This window comes from Sciurus vulgaris (assembly GCF_902686455.1).
Source record: "Sciurus vulgaris genome assembly, chromosome: 15".
Lineage (NCBI taxonomy): Eukaryota > Metazoa > Chordata > Mammalia > Rodentia > Sciuridae > Sciurus > Sciurus vulgaris.
The window spans coordinates 20,191,505-20,213,867 of record NC_136476.1 but is presented as its reverse complement, the minus strand read 5'-3'; the positions used below and the strand labels follow the sequence as shown (position 1 = coordinate 20,213,867).

At 41.2% G+C, this 22,363-nt stretch overlaps 1 protein-coding gene across 1 annotated transcript in view; it reads right to left on the bottom strand.

The window, feature by feature from the left end:
- DMRT1 (doublesex and mab-3 related transcription factor 1) overlaps positions 1-22,363 on the bottom strand; it is a gene marked incomplete at its 5' end in the record, with an annotated part of 103,358 nt that overhangs the window by 36,585 nt on the left and 44,410 nt on the right. Inside the window, one exon of the mRNA XM_079112046.1 lies at positions 7,334-7,478. Within this exon, the coding sequence (XP_078968172.1) occupies positions 7,334-7,478 (145 nt within the window). The remainder of the gene's footprint in view (positions 1-7,333; positions 7,479-22,363) is intronic.

Genomic DNA, 22,363 nt, shown 5'->3' with positions numbered 1-22,363 from the left:
TTAAGCTCAACATTTTCTAAATGTTGCATAAAACGCACTTGGCTTTCCTTAAAGCAGGGAGACAAGGGTCAGGGTTTCTCCTCAGGCTTGCCATATGACATAGGGTACACCACACACAAAAGCAGCCTCAGATTCCTTGGCCCACTGTCCTTCCTGTCTGAGTCAGACTCTAAAAGTTCCAGAACATCCTTCTCCCTTATGGGAAGAACTGCCTGAAGCACCAACCCAATGCTGCCAGAAGGAGCAGAGGGCCATGATCACACTGCCGTCTCTTACTGTGCCATCACTCACTGTAGTATGTCACCTCACCTCACATAAAAGGTGGCTCTGGACTCCTGGATGGCAGGCAAGGAGATCTAAGGGTACTTCCAACTGGCAGCACAGCCGCAGTGTTCTTACCTGCTACTGGGAGGTTCTACCAGATGACCTTTTCCTAAAAGTCCAGCTCCAACATGCAACTTGAGGCAAGTCCATTTGCTGGGGTGACAACTTAATCATATTACCTTTACTTATTGTGGAGCAAGGGCACACCAGTTGAATCAGACACTTGTACATTCCTGGCCTACAAAACCGCTAATGCTGAATGGACTCAAAAAGTCCCATTTGGAAGCACAGAGGCTTCTGCACGGTGCTCTGATATCACTGAAGGAACATGAGGCTTCCAACTCAGAGAGGCCCTACAACTGACAGGGCCTTCTGACCTTTGGGCAAAGGCACATGCTCTGCACCTCACCTGGCAGAGCTGCTGACACCCTCTGCGTATTAAGTAATATGTGAATACCTCGAAACCAGAAGCACCACCTCAAATGTCTGTTTCTTTCTCCTGGAAAAAGCACAGGCTCAATGTGAAGGAAGGCTGAGTGTGTGCCTCTGTATCTGAGTCAGGAGAAGCCCAAAACAAAAGAAACAGGAGGCACCATTGCTCACACTGAAAGCAAGATCCCCAAGTAGGCAAGATCTAAGTATGTTCACCTTCACCAAGTTAAATCTAAACCACACTGCTAGTGTTACTGTTATCCAGCCATGTACCCAAGGACTTACACTTCTCAAGAGTCAAAAAGGTGCCTATTCACACATACGAAATGTTACCCACTCGCAGACATGTGCACGCCTATTAAAAGAGATGTTGCAAGATCCCCAGGTGAAGAGGTACCATTTCCAGACTGTTCCCACTACTACCCCCTGAACAGTCTGCCTCTATTACTAGGAACTGGCCATACTGTCACATAAGCCAGTCCTCCACTTACGTCCCTCTGTAGGAAAGGAGCGAGGTTTGTTTTGAATTAATTTTTTTTTCAGTTTCTAATCCACCCTGGTATGATACTTTAAAAATATTTGATATAAATGAACCACTAGAGCCATTAGCTGAAAAAAATGGAAAACAGGTGTTGACATGGATATGGGGAACGGAAACCCTCATATGTTGTGGTTGGAATGTAGAATGGTGCAGTCCTATGGAAAAGAGTTGGTGTTCCTCTAAAAATTAAACAAAGAACCTGTAGGTGATCCAGCAATTCCATTTAACCTTAGTCCAGTCCTTGAAGGACAAAGTGGGATCCTGGTCCCTTCCTTTCTTTTGCTTCCCAGCTGATTAGGTGAGTGGTTTTGCTCCACCATGAACTCCCCACAACTACCATCTGGCATCTCCATCAAAGACCCAAAGCAATGGGGCCACTCTTCAGGAACTAAGACCTCCAAAACCGTGAACCAGAATAAACCTTTTCTGTACAAGTTAATCACCTCAGGTATTTTGCTGTAGTTGAAACACATGTTTCAGCTATATAAAGCTGACTGGCATACACTCTTTGGTGTATGTCTAGAAGAACCGAATACAGATAGTCAAACAAAGATGTGTACATGAACATCATACCCATGCTATTTACAACAGCCAAAAGATGGAAGCAACCCAAATGTCCATCAACTGATGAATGGATAGGTCTGTCCATACCATAAAATATCAGCGATAAGAGGGAAAGTAGTACTGATCTATTCAGATGGACCATGAAAACAGTAGGCTTAGAGAAGGAAGTCACTCATGAAAGACCACATACCATCTCTCTGGTATGTGGATTCTAACCCACAACAAGGGAGAATGGGGAGGGGAAGAACAGAAGTCCCTTGGATTAGACAAAGGGGAATGAAAGGAAGAGAGCAGGGAGAGGAACAGGAAGGACAGAAGAATTAATCAGACATAACTTTCCTTGCCTGTATTTGAATACACGACCATGGTAACTTTGCATCATGTACAACCACAAGAACAGGATCCTAATTAGAGTAAGTTTACTCCAAGTACACACAGTATGCCAAAATACATTCTACTGTCACATATATTTAAAAAGGACAAATAAAAGAAGAAAAAGGCCACATACCAGACAAATCCATTTACATGAAACCCAGAAGAGCTAAATCCAGACAGAAAGCATCTTAAAGAAGACAAGGACATGGCTCAGTGGTAGAATGGTTGTCCAGAAAGCAGATTAGTGATTAACCAGGTGTTTTAAGAAAAGAAAATAACTGCCTCATGGGTACAAAGTCTCCTCTTGGGGTGGATGAGAGACTTGGAACTGGACAGCAGGGATGGCTGCCCAACACTGAGAGTACACCAAATGCCACTGTACTTTAAAATGTTTGATGGTGATTTTCCACTAGGTGAATTTTACCTCAATAAAAAAAAAGCAAAAAAACATAAGCCCCAGATTTTTATTAGGTTCACTGGACAAACTTGCTTCACCAAACTGCTATGAAATTTCCATTTACTTTAAATTCTTTTACTCATCTCTTCTCTTGAAACAGTAACAAAGCACCCACAGACCCACCACTGCCCTGTGTCCCATCCTGTCTTGCCTCAGGGACACTGCTACAGTAGTTGTGCCCCCAATCATCAGTTGTATCAGCAAATTTTCCCTCAACTGCATCACTATTATCAACACACAGACACACACCTATCAATGTCCTTTCTTTTTAAAACAATTTTTGTAGTTGTAGATGGACAGAATGTCTTGATTTTATTTGTTTATTTTATGCAGTGCTAAGGATGGAACCCCATGCCTCACAAATGCTAGGTAAGCGCTCTGCCTCTGAACTATAGCCCCAGACTATTCTTTCTTGAAAAACAGAGAAAAGACCCCTCCTTGAGCTCCCCTCCCCTCTAGTGACTGCCACATCTCACCACTGCCCTTATGGGGAACTCCCTGAAGAGCTGCCTAGACTCCCTGCCCCTGTTCCTTATCCCATGCACTCCTAAATATGCATTCAGGCTTTGGTCCCCACCTCTCCACAAAAGCAGCCATTCATCCATCATTTCCACCTGGCAACAGCCAATGGTCAAGTCCAGCACCCATCTCATTTGACCTGTCAGCACTGTTTGGCTCTACTCATTGAAAAACTGTCTTCGCCTGGTTGCATGACACCGCTGCCCTGCAGTTTCTTGCTACCTCATTGGGTACTCCTCATTCCTCTTCCATTGCTAGTCCTCCCCGTCCATCAGAACACTAAGCTGGTGGGCTCCCAGGCTCAGCCTTGGTTCTTTACTCTCCACCTACATTCACTTCTCTAGGTGACACTAATGTCAGTGCATCAAATTCTCAAATTTTCATTTCTAGCAGGGTGTTCCTTTCAACTTCAGGCTCCATACATCCAGCTCCCACTGGACAATCTACCTGGATGACTTGTGAACTTCCCAAATCTAACATGTGCAAATCTCCTAGGATCTGGGAACATAGCTCACAGTAGCAGAGTGCTTACCTAGCAAGTGTGAGGCTCTGCATTCGATTCACAACACTGTGAAAAAAATAAAATAAACTCTCCTAATTCCCACCAACCTATTTTTCCCGTGGTCTTCTTTACCTCAATACATGGAAATTCCGATCTTCTACTTGATCAGGTCAAAAATTATGAAGTCATTCTCCGCTTTTTCTTCTGTTGTATCCCAATTCCACCCGCAAATTTTGTCAGTTCTATCTTCCAAATATATCCAGAATTCAACCACCTGTCATCACCACATGCTCCCACGCTAAGTCACGATCATCTTTTGCTAGAGTGACTGCGACAGCCTTTTAACTCGTCTCCCTGTTTCTACCTTTGCACCCCTAGAGTCCACTCTTAAACAGTAGTCAGGGTGATCTCTAAAAACCACAAGCAGGACATGTCAACATCTGCTACAAATCCTGTAATTGCTTCTCATCTCACTTGGTTTCAATGGCTTCCCCAAGTCCTACAGGATCCAGCCTACCATTTCTCTGATCTACCCATTGAGACTTTTTAGGATATGGAAAAGCAAGGGAATGGTGCAAATATTTTTGGTTTTGTTTTTTTTTTTTTAAACAAAAGTATTAAACAGAAGTGAAGTGGAAAAAGGAAAACTTATGTGAATCTTTCCCTTCAACATTCTATTTTCATGTTACCAATTTCAGCAAAATCAGAGGAAAAAACACTGAAGTCAAATGCCAAAGAGAAGCTAAGCTTATGCTTAAAAACTGGAGATACATGGATTTAATGGGCACATTTATACTCAAATAGGACTTTAAAGAAAACATTGTCTATTTTAGAAAACTGTTCTTCAAATCATTTAGAATAATTGATTTACCACTTAGAAATTATAACATGTTAAAGCAACCAATCAAAGGAACTTAAATTAACACTGATAGGACTGCTAAAAGGAACTGGTAAATCAGCAGTGAATTTCTCCTAAGTATAATGATGTCCCCTATCCCACCCACTGCATCCTACCCCACCCTTCCCCCGCCTCAGCCCCATTAACAAAGGGCCTAACTTGCCCCAAAGTGCTCCCCGCTGTGTCAGTGCTGATGATGAAACACGATTCCATGTCCCAAAAGATGATCTACTACTGGGCATTCTTGTCCCCAAACGCAATTTTCCCTCTCCATTCCCATCTGCTCTGTACAAACACCATGCACTGCACCCAAAGACAGCACATCTTTAGAAGTTATAAAGTCATATTTCTTTTAAAAATTAGCTGGGATTGGATTTCCTATTAATTCATATTCTCTTTCTTTCCACAGTAATCATAAGGTAAGTATTTGCTGAGATTTCACTGTAGCTCTTCCTGGCTAACTCTCATTTCCACAGCTCGAGTTCCTGATTAATTGTTATGGAGTTAGAAGGTCCGAGACAGTCAAACCTACAGCCTTCTCACACCCATGTTTTCAGTCTTACACATCTCTGGAAAAGAAATGTAAGAAATTCCAATAGTCTTTCCCTATGAGCACTGTTACCCTGGGCTCACTTTCCTGGACTGTAACCTCTTTCCTCCTGGTCGCTTCTTTTTGTGCCATAAATTCCAATGCCTACTGCTCTTCTCCAAATTCGTTCCTCTCTGCTCTAATAAATTGCCTCTTATATTTTTGTCTTACTGCCCTGCTCTGAATTTACACCTTTGTCTCAAGAATGCCAGTGCTTCTAAATATACTCCATTATTTCTGGAGTAAGAAGCTCAGGCAATTTCTTCCTACAAGTGGGTTTCAATTTTAATTTTCTGTATGAACAAACGTTTCTTTAACTGCTTCAAACCCAAATTGTTCACTGGCTCCATCAGACAAGCAATGCAGTAGGCTTCTGAACTTTTTGTGGTTGTGTTCCCTTACAGAGAAAGTTCACTTAAAAATGTATCAGTCACTCATTCATTTACTCCAACAAGCAGCAAACAAGTCATCAGAGCAAATAAAAAGGCATACAAGATGTGTCTCTGTCCTTATGATCCAAAGAATTGACAGCAGCATGAAAGAAGGACCATATGAGCATGCGCGTACAGAATGAATGTTTATAAAGCAGAAGTGTCTTGTCCACTCCCAAGAGAAAAATTATTAATAAAAGTAAAAATGCAATCAGCAATGTGTGCTTCAGACTCCACAGCTCAGATCAGCCCTCATGATTTATGTATTCCATATTAATGGAAGCCACTATTTAAAAATATTTGTTATTTAACATCTTGTAGCTTGACTTACAACTTTCAACATTTAGACATAAGGTAGGCAGATGGGCATGGAAGCCGATTATTTTATTTTAGTACAGTAAATAAAGCATAACTTGCCCAGATTTTTAAGATTTTATTATTCTGATTTTTGAAATCAAGGCACAGTTCTGATTCTCAAAACATCTGCTCTGCAAAGAAAAATGATCTCTATAGAATCAAGTTATTTAGAAACCAAACTTCTCCTTTTATTTGTTTTTATAGTTTAAGCTTTGACAGATCAGTGTCTCTTCCAAGTCACTCACTAAGGCCCTGATTTCCACTTACTGCCTCAACTGTGTTTGCTCCTCACTTTTCTAAATCAAAAGATGATGTATAAATATAAAGGACTTAAAAACAGCATCTGGAAACAGCAGCCATAAAAGACCTGCCTATCATCACAGCATAAATGTTGGGGAGAAGGTTAAAACTGAAGTTGAGGAATTGTGTACTTCAAAGTGCTTTGGTTCATTAAACAGTCATTTTTTATTTTAAAGCCATTATATCAGAGTTATTTGCATTGCTACTGCATAAACTCTGAGATTGACTGTATTAAAAAATGTTTTATTGTTATTTTATTTTTCCCCCAAAAGATGAATACACCTTCAATTTAAAAATGAAAATATTTGAAAAACAAGTATTCAGTATACAAAAATTCACTTCAGAAAAAAATACCCAGACTCGAACCACATTTAAAGTGTCCCTGGGCCAGGTGCAGTGGCACACACCTGTAATCCCAGTGGCTTGGGAGGCTGAGGCAGGAGGATCATAAGTTCAAAGCTAGCCTCAGCAAAAGCGAGGTGCTAAGCAACTCAGTGAGACCTGGTCTCTAGATAAAATACAAAACAGGGCTGGGGATGTGGTTCAGTGGTTGAGTGCCCCTGATTCAATCCCTGGTACCAAATAAAATAAAAATAAAAATAAAAAATAAAGTGTCCCTGAAACAGGGAATGTAGCTCAGTGGTAGAGCACTTGCCTAGCAAGCACAAGGCACTGAGTTTGATTCCCAGCACCCACCACCACCACCAACAGAGTGCCCCTGTTACACACTGAGCTTCCAGAAAATACATTTTTAGCTTTTGAATAGAACTCCCACATCTTATTGTTGTACTAAGAAAGAAAAAAATTATATTAAAAATCAAGTAAAGCAAAATCACTATTGTACTCAGAAAGAAAAAAGTTATATTAATAATCAAGTAAAGCAAAATCAATCCACTGCTAAATATTTTAAAGGATAGTTATCTAAGTTTCATACACCATGAACTTCCCAACAGCTCCTAACAGACAAGCTATCAGAGGTAGTAACCCCGCGCTGGCTGCACATCCTCCTCCCACCCCAAAGCCAGCCTGAGAGTAGACACCTACCACTCGATTTGGCTTCCGAGTAGGAAGGGCCGTCCTCGAAGGTGAAGATCTGGGACACACTCTGGCCCAAATAGGAAGGGGGCCCATAGTAAGAATGCATCCGGTACTGGGAACTCACTGCATGGCGGTTCTCCGAGTTTTTCATCTGCTTAAGAAAAAAGAAGGAACACAATGAGACCAAAGTTGCATTTTACAATTATTAAAAAAAAAAAAAATCTAGAACTGTGTACCCTCAAGGTGTCTTTTCTATCTTAGGGTCCCCTCAAAAGCACCCCTAAAATTCCCTCTGGTTTTATGATGCTCGGTTAACAAATCACCCAACTACTAAAGGGAGCAGGGTGGTGGAGAGGGAACAGCCGTGCTTAGGAGCCGACATAACCCACTGGAAGGCTATCTAGCTGCTTTGATACTGGAAATGAGCTAACGACCTTCTTCATGTTTCCTTCTGTGTAAAAAGGGCACCTGGCCTTGGTTACCTTACACTATTCATATAAGAATGACTTTAAAAGACTGTAAACAATAACATGCAAACCATGCCCAGAGGTAAGCTGTCCCAAGTGGGGTGCCATGATGGCTCCTGTCAGTCAGTGTCCATTCCCACCTCCAGATTCTACGCTGTTCCCTGTAGCAAGGGGAAGAGGTCTGGATCTGGATTCTGAGGGGATCTGGATTTTACTAGTGGGCACATGGGGTGGGGATGGGATGCTGCCTAGCAGGGAAGCACAAGCTACCTGTCCAGGAGCACTGGCAGCTGACACACAAGCCTGGCAGTCACACATTTTTCTGGAAACCAGACCCTGGGGAGCTTTTATGTAAGGAGCCGTTCTGCTGCTTCCTGACCTCTTCAAAGCTCAGGAGATGTGACCTAACAGTTTGGAAAGGGCCCCAACTTCAGTTTTTCCAGTCCTTCTGATGACTGCAGAGGGGCCACCTGTGCAAACATCTAGAATTGTTTCCTGCATGAATGTTGGTAGAGCTACTAAGCATTCAACTCATGATCATATCCTTATGACAATAGCAGAGCTGGATGAGTTATAGTGCTTTTAAAAATTGAATTTGGATGGTATTTGCATTTATTTATTTAGATGCTGGGGATTAAACCCAGGGTCTTGTGTATGCTAAGCAAGCTCTCCAGCACTGATACATACTCCTAGCCTATAGATGATATTCACTTTTAAATAAAAGTCATTCTAAGTCAATTATGATCAAAATTAAGAACTAATTTCAACAATTGTGTTTTTCAATCAACTGTGTGCTAACTTAACACACCTGGCAGGTAAAATTAGGTACTGGGTTTCCTGGAGATTTTCTATGAATACCTTAATTCTGATAATTTCCCAAGCCGCTCTGGCTCAAGTGGACTTTGAAAATTATGGAACTGTTTGGTGGAAGGTTCCTGATTTCTGTATGATAATTTGAAATGCTTGAAGGATTCACGTTTGATCTTCCCAGTTCAAATGCATGCTCTGAGGGGTGAATTCTCATCCCTTGGAGAAGCAGAGGTGACTTTATTACAGTTGATTATTTCCTTTCAAGTGAGATTTCAATGGGCAAACTACCCTTATTCTTTTTAATTTGTTTTTCAAAATATATCCAGTGGCATCTTTCCTAGGTCACTCACCCCATTTTCATTTTCTTCTGTCATATAAAATCTTTACCAAATAGGAGGTCAAAGTAAGCTGTACTTAGAAAATAGCCCAAGGGCAAGAACTGCCTGCTACCCTAAGGAGTGTGCCCAGGTCAGAAGGGCCCATTAGGGAGCCACAAAATCATTTAAAAGGGAGGACAATCAATGGTAGTAGATTACTACGCAAACTCAGTTCTCAATTAGACCAGTGCTCCCCAGCACTCCCTGAACTGGCATACAAATGTCCTGGGGATCTGTCAAGTGTAGATACAATGTGCTAGGTCTGGGGAGGGCCTGACTGCCTCACAATCAGAGAAGCTGATTCTTTTGGTCCCCAAACCTCGCTCTGGTGAATAAGAGCTTGAAAAATGATACTTTCTCCCACACTTAGAGCCTATTACCAATGTTCTAAAAAATTCTTTAGCAACTGCTTATAACCACCCAACTTCCAGTGGAACGAAGATAGGGTAGACATTATGGTAAAAGGCATTGTTTTGTTTTTATTATTTTTCTTTTTTTAGCTGCAAAATTCCCCAAAGCTCCAAGAATTTTTTCAGGGCTCTGGTTTCTTCTGAAAGTGTTAGTAACAAACTCAAGCACATTTTTAAGAGCCATTTCTGCCTCCACAGACTTCCATCAAGTCAGTTATGCAGTCTGAGCACGAGTTAGCAGCAAGGGACTGACAAAAAAGTACGGAAGGCCATGGAATCAATAACAGGGCGTCCCCACTCTGGGTAGGGAGCCTGTCTCATCTGAGGGCATGTTAGTTCTTCAAGGAAAATGATTTTCAGTTTTTTTTTTAATTTGGGGGTGGGGTTTGTTGTTTGTTTTGGGTACTGGGAATTGAACTCAGAGGCACTCTACCACTGACCTACACTCCTAGCCCTTTTTATTTTGAGACAGGATCTTGCTAAATTGCCCAGGTTGACCTCAAATCTGCATTCCTCCTGCCTTGGCCTCCAGAATCTTGGGGATTACAGGTGTGTGCCAAGGTGGGCCAGCTGCTTTTCAGTTTTCCCTGTGTACAAGGAAACCCACAGGTCTTGAGCCTGCAGGTCCTAGAGAAAAAATGCTCTATTTTTTCCTTTTACTATGAAAGTTTCTACTAATCTTTTTAAGATGTCTGACAAATGTTCACTGTAAACCCAAAGCAGGGGTCAGCAAACTCTTTACTGTAAATAGTCAAATAGTAAATATTTTAGGCTTTACAAGTCATCTCTAGGCAACTGGCAAATCAATTGGCTCTGTTCCAATAAAACTTTATTTAGAAATATGTGCACTGATTCTCAAACTTGACTCCCACTACAATAAGGGCTCTTCTTCACTCAGTACTGAGGGTCTGGGATCTACCCCTTGAAAATCGGACTTAATTGGTTTGGGATGTGACCCGGGCTATAGGCCTTTCCAAAGCTTCCCAGGTAATTAATTCTAAAATGTCATGAAGATTGAAAACCAATCCTCTAAAATTATCAACATATCTCTATACGCTTGAGAAGAATGAGATCACAATATTCACTGTATTACTTGAAAAATGCAAAAGGTCAATTCTGACAAATAGTGCCAATCCCACTATGTGTATTATCTGAGAAGAAAGATAAATGATAGAGTTCTTTTTTAAAAAATAAAACTTGCTGGAAAATAAAAACAATTCCAAATGTATACATATGCTAACTTTCCCATAATTCCCTTTCTATATTTGTAGAAAGCATCAAATTACAAGAATTACTTGAAACTAAGAATTGAGTTCTCTGTATTTATTTAATTCCCTCAATGAACCCACAAGACCACTGAGCTACAAAACACTTCCAGCAAAAGAAAAAAATACAAAGGGTCAGACTCCATTTGACGTTATTAAAATGTGAACTTACTGAGGTCATCAATCATTTAGCTCCATCCAACACAATCCGCAAATAACACCCACATGAGTACTCATACATGAAGAAGCATGGCCCTATATGTTTCTAAGTGCATGCACACATCTCTCAAACTGTGTAACTGAATCACAATTCACCCAGAAATCTCAGGGAAAAGGTGTGATAGAACATTATTTAAAACTTTATCACTTCCTGCTCCCTTCTAACTTAAAAAAAAAAAAAAAAAAAAAAAAAAAAAGATCACAATCCTGCTACTTTTACCTTAGACAAAATGGGCAAATAATGAAGACTCTGAAATCTGTTTTCCCTTAAACCCACAGTTCTCCATGGGGGCAAACTGGTCCCTGGGGAAGTTCTGGTTGTCTGGAAACATTATCTTATTTCCCCATCCCATGTTTTCTTATACGTTATAGATATATATAATGGTGGGATTTCTTGTTACATATCTATACTGCACACAACATCAATAATATAATTCGGATTGTCACAACTGGGGGGAGGGGAGTGCTCCTGGTACGTAGTGGTAAAGGCCAGGTGACATCTTCCCACAATGTAAAGGACAGTCCCCAACATGACAAAGTACCCTGGCCCAACATCTTGGTAGCGCCAAGGTTGAGAAACCGAGCTATAAACTAACCTGATAACACTTGGCTCAGTCCTTCACCAGCCGTGAAAAAGAAACAGCCAAGCTCAACTGAGGGACAGAAGTTGCAAACAAATTAGAACTGTTCAGTTCTGCTAAAGGGGTATGTAATTTTTTCCTTATGCAATGCTACCTTGTTTCTTCAAGATTTTTAATTCCTTTAAATTAAACAAACAAACCAAGTAAAACCTAAAAACCCAGGACTCTGGTGAATTATAGCTACTTTTATTATCAGCACGTGGTAGCTGGCAAGCAAGAGGCATGTTTTATAATCTTATTACCCACCCCAGCCTCTCAGCCAAAGCAGGACCCACAGACAGGAGCTGGGCTTGCAGAGAATGTACATGCTGTTAAGTCTTAACTCCAAAGAAGCTAAGAGCTTGGGCCTTTGTCTTATTAAATTGCTGAGAACATGCATCAAAATAACCTGAACCATAGGTTCCCTTTATATATCGTAACTGCCCTCTTGCACAGTAACAATAATCTAAACAAAGCATAAAAATGTTTGACCTTATTTCTTTTCTTAAAAAAGAAATTCCTGAATACTACTCACTGTGTCTACTAGTGCTTCATAGGAAGAATGTCTAGTTCTACACTGAACTGAACACTTTGTCTAGGTGAATGGCTAAAAGGGGCTCATGAAGACAGAACAGTCTTGCTGTCCACTAAGCCTCATTTAGCTACCTAACACTGGAGTTTAGATAGGAAAGGGAATGATGTTCTTGAGAAGAGTTTTATACGATGATAGTCCTAATTGCAAAGAGTCCCTTGGCACTGACATGTGAGTCACAGTCTTTCAAATTATCTGGGGTGAATCTTTGGTTTTCTAATCAGAAACATTTTACAAAAGAATGCTGGACTTTACAGGCTACAGAATTTCAGGTCTCCCCGTGAAACTGAGAGTGAAGGTCAGGGCTGAATTCTCCCTTCAGTAAACAATATCTTTGAATTTAATGTAAGTTTCTTTTCAAACTGTCTGAATGGGACACCTGTTCCCATGTTCACCTAACCACATAATCTAAGCTGTCTTAGCTCACAGACTGCACCTCACAAGGAGCTTCACCCAAAAGGCCCCATTCACCTACCGAAATACACAGCTCATTCATCCTCTGGCACTGCACACCTACCAGCTAGAAGGAATTATTTTTACTATGTAGGCTGAAAGTGATTGCCATTACACACACATTTTAGAGATAGCTGAAACATCGACAGGCTAAATCATGTGGCACAGACTCCCCACTGCTATAATCCACGGCTCCCCATGTCCCCTCCCTGTCCATACAATCCTCTAAAGATTTGCTTTCTCTTTACTAACTGGCATTGTTACTTTCCTCCTTCTCTTAGGAGGCCATTCCTCTGGATGCCCTCAGAGGAGGAAAAATGGAGATGGACAGGCAGATAGGCCTGTGAGGACTCAGACCCTTGTGAGGAATTCCTGAAGAGTCCCAAGAATCACTCAATGCCCTGAGGAGAGGACGCTGCGCTTGAGGGTCGCACTTAGATGCTGAAGAATATAATAGCTGCTTGTCCAAACGGGAAGGATGCCTTTCCTACCCTGAGATGGTGGGGAGGGAGAAAAGGGGGAAAAGGAGGATGCTTATGCAACGTGACAGAAAGAACAAACAATTTAGCTAGGTGTGGTGGTGCATGCCTGTTATCCCAGCTATGCGGGAGGCTGAGACAGGAGGATCACAAGTCTGAGATCAGCCTGGGCAACTTAGCAAGACCCTGTCTCAAAATTAAAAAAAAAAAAAAAAAAAAAAAAGAGGGGGATGTCATTTAGAGGTAGAGTGTCCCTGGATTTAATACCTAGTGCCACTGGGGCGAGAGAGAGAGAGAGAGAGAGAGAGAGAGAGAACACAAATACTTAAAAATGATTCATCTAAGCTGTTTCAAGTTGTAAATACCAGGTTCCCAAGGGGTGAGAAAATCTGTGACATATGCAAAAACAAAAGGAGACGTGTGGATGAGGCTTTTCAAATAGAAATAAAAGGAAAGGACCTAAATTCCAAGCTTGGATTAATACCAAAGCAGATTCAAAATAATACAAAATAGTCATAAAATGTCCTACAGAAAAATAAACCAGTCATGGGGAAATACAGAACTGAAACTGACCATGAGAATGTAAGGGAACCACCTGCCAAATCCCAGAGAAGTGGACAGGTAAGAACAGGGATCCACACAGCCTTGAATGTGGGGAAAGACACCCCACAGGATACTGGGATTCCACTTGGACGTATTAGTGCTCCATTGTGCTTGTCTTCATCAGAAAAGCAATTAAGATGTGAGTACTTATATGCTTTCAAAAACCCAAAATAATAATATGTAACAACTCAATTGTTTTCACCCTCTGCATCTGTGGCACAAACAGAATAGTTTACTTCCCTTAGGTTCTGTTTTCCAAAATGCAGAAATGCTACTCCTTACAGGCCCTGAAATAATTCAGTTTGCAATCATCACATAGTCTTTTAAAGGAATAATAAGGAATTCAGGTGGGTGCAGTGGCTTGCACCTGTAGTCACAGCACTGAGGAGGCTGAAGAGGGAGACACACGTGAGCCCAGAAGTCAGAGACCAGCCTGGATAACCCAGGGAGATAAGGAGATCCCATCTAAAAAAATGAATGGTGCTGGGCATAGTGGTGCACGCTTGTAATCCCAGTGGCTCCAGAGGCCAAAGCAGGAGGATCATGAGTTCAAAGCCAGCCTCAGTAAGAGTGACTCAATGAGACCTTGTCTCTAAATAATACACAAAACAGGGCTGGGGATGTGGCTGAGTGGCTGAGTGCCCCTGAGTTCAAACCCCAGTACAAAAAAAAAAAAAAAAAAAAAAAAAAAAAAAAAGGTAAGACATGGAATAAAGAGAACAGAAAGTATATGAGAACCTACTGATACATGGTATGGATAAAAGCCGTTTCAAAGAACTTTACCTTTTGTGTATGTATGTATATGTAAAGGCACACTAAGTCAGTTTCTTACTGTGTCAGTCTAAAAGCTTTAAAAGACACTGATATATCTACCAATCATGCAGAAAGAAGCCAAGTAGCTTTAAAAAAGAGGTATCTCAATAAGAAAAAGTCCATTTTAAAAATTGCTTCCTCTTCCTGGAATCTGGAAGGTCCTGGTGCAGCATGCAGCAGGTTCTCAAAAGAGAGAAGGCAGGTCAGGCTCTGGCTGGGACCAGTTTAGTGTCTTCCTCATCTTTACATATTTATGCAGTACATTTTAGCCCCTGGGTCAGAAACTAACATTTATCTCATTTGCAATCTAAAATTCAGTCCCTGACCTCTCAAACTAATTCAACGCATAGGGCCAGGCATAAATTCAAGTGTGATTTATGAAAGAACCAACAGGAAACATTTTCAGTAAAATACTTAGAGGAAAAGGACAAGAAAAAGTCTGTTTTTTAAAAAGTCTGTTAATGTTTACCCAGACATGGGACTATCCACCCTCCGTAGCATGCTAAGTCTCGGGAGGCTGTGCAGCACTCCTAAGACTGGCGGAAGGGCCTGCATCGATGACATTGTTGATGCAATTATCCAGAGAAAATGTTGGTTGTTGACTATACAAGTAAGGAACTTCTGAGGAAGAGAATGAACAGTCACTGAGAAATATTAGATGTCCTGTTATCTCACCAAGTCCTCAATTTAGTAATCACCAAATAAGAAGTTGCTCAGAGAGATCAAATTACACAGTCCTGCTCAGAGGCATTAAGCAGAGAAAGCAGGATTCAAAGTAAGTCACACAGAAGCTCCCCATTGGTCTCTACTACATCAAGCCACCTTGCTAATTTAAATGAATACACCTGCTTACTAGAGAGCTACTCGATGCCTTTGGCTTTTAACAACTCATGTTTTTCCTACTTTTAGAGCAAACATGAAACTTTTTTTTTTTTTTTTTTTTTTTTTTTTTTTTTTTTTGATAGCCTGAAAAAGAGAAGAAAAGATGACCGTAACCACACATTCAGGAACTTTGATTTTGAGACCAGAAGCATTCATATCTGTTCCTACCTTGATGGACAAACTTAATTAACCTTTGCAACTCTGTTCCAACCTACTGTTTTAGACAAAACTGGTGACCCAGAAACAATATGTTACCATCAAAATCTCCACGGCAGCGACACCAAGAGATATAGCCCTATCAGCAGTATCGGGAAATAAGCCACTTGGATTAGCTGCTCTAAGAAATATGGATTATATTCATGTCACACATGAGCTGTCAGAAACATTAGGATACTTTTAGCATAAATCAGTGGTGTGACAGGTATCTTATGAGTACTGAACATGACAGACTGCCTGCAGAGCAAGGGCCACTGCCTGGGACCACCTTCCAACTGGAAGCACAAGCACATTTCCACACATTTCCCCCAGACTAGTTTAAAACGTGGGCTGGTGAGCACTGGGGGACACACCTGACTCATGGGTGGCATGGAAAGGCCCTTTCTGCTTAGAAGACCATCACAGAAAGAGGCTACCTCTAGGTAATGCATACAACACAAGAATGACTGAAAACACATTTCCCTGAAGCACACAGAAGTGTGTGTGTGTGTGTGTGTGTGTGTGTGTGTGTGTGTGCATGCTCAAGCAGAGAAACGTGCCTAAAGAGACAACATGTTTAGTGATTCTTCAGAATTTTCAGGTTTCATACAAACAAGACCAACAAACATATCTGTCCTGCAAGGCAGGCAGGGGAGGCTTAGAAGGAAGATGGTCCTGCAGTCAGCACACCCCAGCTCAGACCCAACTCCCCACAACCAGCAGTGAGGTACTAGCAGGTGCTTTCTCCTCCCTGAGCCTGAGTCTCCTCACCCATGCCAGGGCCACCCATCCCAGACAGGGATCTGTTTAAGGATGAACCAGAATATGAGCCGCAGTGTGCCTGGCACCACTGGCTGCCAACCACTGTCTTGTGCATCTTTCCTGTCTCTGATGGATGGTCACACTCATGGGTCCCTCTTCTGAGTCTGCCACCAAATGACTCTTCGACAAAAACACCCATCATATATTTAAATGTTAAATACATAAGCATTTTGTCAAATATTCAAAATAAAATTTGTTCTCTGAAATTCTACTGCTTTTCAAATTTTAAAACAAGTTGAAAACCAACTCAAGATTTACTACTGCCACTATCAAATGTGTTCCTCCTGTACACACACACACACACACACACACACACAGGGGAGAGGGAGAAAGAAGCTGCAGGCCTTCCCATTATTTGGTTTTATACAGATATTCAAGACACAGAATGAGGATGTCTGCCTTCCTTCTCCCAGAATGGATTGATAAAAACCAAAAAGTACAAAAAGCGTGTTCGTAAGAAGGGATGTGATTTTTAAAAGGTGTAAAAAATAAAACAAGTAGATAACATCGTTTTCCCCTATCTTCACTCTCCTTGTAAACCCAGGAGCTGTGCATATCAAGGGTTACACTCTCAGCAATTCCTCCTGGGTGTGGGCAGTAAGGGGTGCACTCGATGTAGGGGATTTTAAAATCGTAAAACCCACTACAAGTCGGTCTGGTTCTCTGTTACCATGCACTAGCGATTCTGAACCACAGCAGTGATGAAACGCTCCTCCTCAGCCTGCCCCTTGGCATGCCCCGTAGAGAGCCTATCTTTCCACCAGGCCTCACAGTTCTCAGAAAACCTCCAGACTCTGATCTCAAGGACAATCAGAATTGTATGTGTCTTGGTTCTTTCTCATCTGCTAGTATAGCACCAGGTCCAGAGCAGGTCATCAAAAAGGAGGTTTTTATATATACTCCATAATATTGAGAGTTTTTGTAACCCCATTCTTATATTTGTCTCTCATATTTCTAACATGGTATTTAAAAATAATGGCCAACCTGTCTATTATGCATTCCTTTGACTTTGATCTTTATTCAATTAATGAGACTCTATTTTCACCTAACAAACCATAGAAATATGAACACCCAAGAAATCTGAGAATCACTCATACATGTATGTAAACATTTCTGAAAATCAACTAATTTTATATCATTCACATCATTTAACAGCAGACAAAAATAGGTGAAAAGACTAAAAATAGATTAGATACTCAAGGCCCTGGGTTCAAACCTAACACCAAAAAGAGAGAAAGGGGGAGTGGGGGAGAAACTCATAAATAGATATTAGCCCATCCAAATTAAATCTGAAAGCTTTCAAACACGATGATCTAATTATCCAATTTTCAAACAGATTACAGAATTCCCAAATGACTACATTATTTACTAACCCCATGCTATGGTGTCAGAATATTGGAAATGTTACAGACTGGCAGAAGACTGCCGCCAATTCAGTTGTGGAACAGTTGCTGGTGTACCCCAGTCCTTCAGAGGGGTTTCCAACTCAGTCCAGACTGAACCCATCTCTCATAAGGGAAATGAATCCATAGCATAGCCCAGGACTTGCAAAAGTCTCCCAAAGGCTTCAGAAAATCTGAAGTTACTTTATCTGGATTTTCTGGGTTGCTGCTGGACCACTTCAGCCAGGCTGAGGAATCAATTCCTTTAGGACAAGCAGGGGCCTACTCTAGGTCAAATACTCAGTCCCTAGTGTGCCAGGTGTCCAGGGCCCAGTTCAACTTTCTTCTGGAATTCATTTTTAACTAAAATATTCTGAAGGAGTGTCTCTTGTGAGCACAGGTTTAGCCAAGGAATATTCCCAGCCCCACCTCTCACCCTTGGGCTCAGTACTAGTAAAGCCTACCACCTCTCTCCTGCAGCTGTGACTCCAGACGAAGAGCCACAAGACAATGACACCCATAACCACCTTTGGTATATAAGCTGAATAATGTGCTAAAAACTTACATTAAAACAGGAGGTATTCAGAGCAAAGAAAAATGTCAGGATCAAAATGTTTCTATAAAATGACTACCTACCTAGAAACTCCAAAACAAGCAATAAAATGATTGTAATTACTGAGTTTATGAAAGTATCCAGCTACAAAATAAGCATACCACATCATAGCAAGAGAATGTATATGAAAGAAATCCTTCAGGCATGAACAGAAATTTATGCATCTGTACTTCCCCTTTAAGAAATCAAATTAGATCTGTTAGCCCTATTTGTCCAAGGTGGATACCTTATCTATTTCTGATCCCCTTTCCAGAGTAAAGAAATCACTTCAAAAATGTTTAAAATTCAGTATGTCCTTATAAATTCTTCTACAACTGCTTGCAAATTTTTATCAGTTCTTTTTAGAGGAAAAAGTCTGTCAGTGTCTGTCTATCAACAGATAGTGGCCAGTAACCAGGTTGTTCTAAAAAAAGGAAAGCCAAAAGCCAGGTAAAGTGGCACATGCCTGTAGTCCCAGTCACACCGGAGGCCGAGGCAGGAGGGTCACAAGTGAAAGACCAGCCTGTGCAACTAAAGACCTTATCTGAAAATAAAAAAGGGCTTGGGGGATGTAGCTCAGTGGTCAAGCACCAGTGGGTTTGATCTCCAGTACCTCAAAAACAAAAAACAACCCCACCCAAAATCACTTCTTTTGACTCTTCTTTTATTTAACAATGCTGCACCATGCAACAAGAAAAAGAAAGAAAAAGAAAAAAAGAGGCATTATGAAACCTAGGGACCAGTCAGGTCATTGTTTAGAGGTCTGAGAACCTTGGTGGACATGCAAGTAGTTCACAGTGGCTTTCTTGTGCAGGGGCCTGGCCCTCTGGCCCTCAGCAGGCTGAAGGTGCTAGAATGCCATCCCAGGAGCACCTTTTCCTGTGGCCCAAGTACCAGGTGCCAGGGTCTGTCTTCCTTCCTGTCTCAATCTCAGTTCAAACACAGGACTACGTAAGTGATCCCTAACCTCCTTTCTCCCTTTCTAAGTGAAAATCACAGCTTCCTCAGGACCCACTTTACACAACTCTTTTTTAAAACGTCTTTTAACTTAGTTGGGTGCAGAGTCTCATGCCTGCTACCCAATTGACTAAGGAGGCTGAGGAGGAGGATCATAAAGGTCAGTCTGACAATTTAGTGAAATCCTGCCTCAAAATACAAAATAAAAAGGTCTAACTCAGTGGTAGAGCATCCCTGGGTTCAAGCTCCAGTACTACAAAAGATAAAATTAACTTTAAAAATTTAAACTGATACATAACGATTGTACATATTTATGGGGTACAATGTGATATTTCCATACATGTACCCAATGCATAATGATCACATCAGGGTAATCAGAATACCAATCATATCATCAAACATTTATCATTTATTTGTGGGGAGTACATCTGACATCCTGTCCCCTATCTAATTTGATAATTTGAAATATATAATGAATTCTGGTTAACTAGTCACCCTACTACCATTTTCTCAATTTGTTCAGTGGCAGATCCTAGTGCATAATAAGCCCTCAACCCCTACATACAGGCAACAGAGGGAGAGCGAAGCAACCACCAGGAGGAAGGAAATCCCCCAGGTAGCTGTCCAACTGCAGCCACACTGCGCCCTAACTGATTGGAATGTAAGTCTAGACATCTGGTGGCACAAGCCTTGGAAAAGCAATCAGGGACTGAAAAGAGACCCGAGGTACAGCTCAGAGTCCTCCCATATTTATTTCTGCTCACTTGATATGCACCTCTCCCTTGTCAACCTGGTACAACATGTTTATTTAAGAGATAATGTTGCCGTGGAGGAGTGCACAAGGCCATAAACAGCTTTTGCAGGCAATTAAATGCAGAAGCGAAATTGAGCTGCTGGTCAGCGGAACCAGCCATTCATCGTGAGTTTGTTCCAGTGTCACAAATGTTATTCCTGTTTCACAACAGACAGGAATCTGTGATTGGGCCACAAATCTCCACCAGCTGGAGACAAGACCAAAAAGCGATTAAAGCAGCTCTCAGCGTGTGTGGCGGGCAAACAATGGCGCTCTGAGATTCTGGAATGCTGTTCCAGGAGACTGCTCTCTCTTATTTTTAAATAGGGTTTGCGCTTAGTAGGTGCCGAATCATTATGTATGACTTGCTTGATTTTATAGGGAGACTTGCAGGAAGTTTCAACTCTACAAAGAGTCAATGGATTCTTTTCTGCAAACAATCCCACACCCTCCCTACTCACCTGTGAAGTCTAGATTTAAAAACTCATGGTGATCTCCACTACAGAGTTGTAATCACAAAGTAGCTCTTGCTTGAGAAACATTTCACCCTGCTCCCCCAGTACACACCAGCCCTCAAAGCAGCAAAGGATGAGGGACAATGGATAAAAGGAAGAGTCCACCCGGCAAAGAGGAGAAAAGTTGAGTCTTAGCAATAAAGTTAAGAAAATAAATGCAAGAGACTCGGCACCTGATTTGGACCCCTGGGCTGAGCATGGGTGGGACCAAAGGCATCAGGTCACAGAGAGCACACGGGGCTCCCAAAAGCAGCTGAAGAACACCTCCCACAAAAGGAGACAGAAAAGCAAGGCAGCAGCCACAAGTGACCCAACTCGCCTTCCCCAGGGAAAATTCCACCAGGAGGGATAAGGCATCTACCAAAGAGCCAACTCTGAGCATCTTCTGGAAACAAACAACATGGTGAGGGACACTCACCCATCTCTGATTTCTGTTCCCAGGAAAAAAGATGATTGTAGTTATAAAATGAGCTGCTCATTCCTATCTGTTCAACATTAGCTAAACGTATTATTTGTAGGTTTTTACTGTGTAATACTTCTTTACACATTTGGAACCTTATAATAACCTTTATATTTTAAGTTTCCTGTTTCCTAATTGGATCAAATTCTTCCCCCATGATACAAAAATCATTCCATATACATTCATACTTGGTCCATATTCACATGTCACAGTCTTAATAATAATTAAAATGTGCATTATATTTATACTCAACTTGTTAGGAGGGGTTCCCAAGGCAGCTAACTAGAATACATAGGAAGAAATGGAGAAAAACTAAATAGGGCTTTAGAAAGCAAGGCCAATTGAAAAAAAAAGTGAAAAAAATTTGATGCAGTTAATATCAGCATAGCATTTCTGGGTTTATAGAGACTGACATGGGCTATTCATCTCCCTTCAGCTCTCACATGGCCTTAGGTATACAACAGTCCTACAAAGGTGACACCATACCCACTTTACAGATAAAACCTTGAGATTTGGAGGATAAAGTATTTTGCTCAAGGTGACTTAGCTCAATCGCAAGTTACAACTGAGCATGGATCTTCCAGTGCTGAAACTCAGGTTCCTTAAAGCACAAAATATCATTCCTCCAAATCAGAAGACTTGGTGATCACCAGCTGTGGGAGCTGAGTAATTCCCATCAGCTCTAGACCCCAGTTCTGTCTGAAGAAAAGGGCAGACTAGAACTCTTTAGCAACCATTTCAACTCTAATCATTGCTGCCCTGATTTTTATCATTTTGCAAACTAATGGATTACATCTATGTTGGCTCTTGTATTTCTAATGTAAGCTCATTTCCAGTGGAATTGATTTCAGTGCGTACGACTTAAAACTTTAAGTCAATTTGTGTTTTCATTTGGTTATAAGATTGATCCACAAACTCATAAAAAGTCAAATTTCAAAGGAACAGGTCATAGCAGAGTCCCTTCATCCAAACTGTGGGGATCATTTTTATGTTACACACACACACACCTGTGGGTGGACTCAAATGTGCTTCATTTAAAATCACATTCATGGAAAATTAGTATGCAGATTCCAAAAGTAACTTCAAAATCACAAGGACTTCAGCGTATTTTTAATACTGACAGTCAAAACTGCATATTTCAGAAAAGCGTCAGGGCTCTATTCTCAACTTCTGTGACATAATCATCCATCAGCACTGTTCTAGAAATTTCTGCATACTTCTGACCTCTACAAGCGAAGAAAAGATCTCCAATGGAAAATAAAAGGTAGTAATTCCAAGCCCTAAAGAACTAGAAAGGGCCTGAATATTCTTACTGAAGCCATCCCACAGT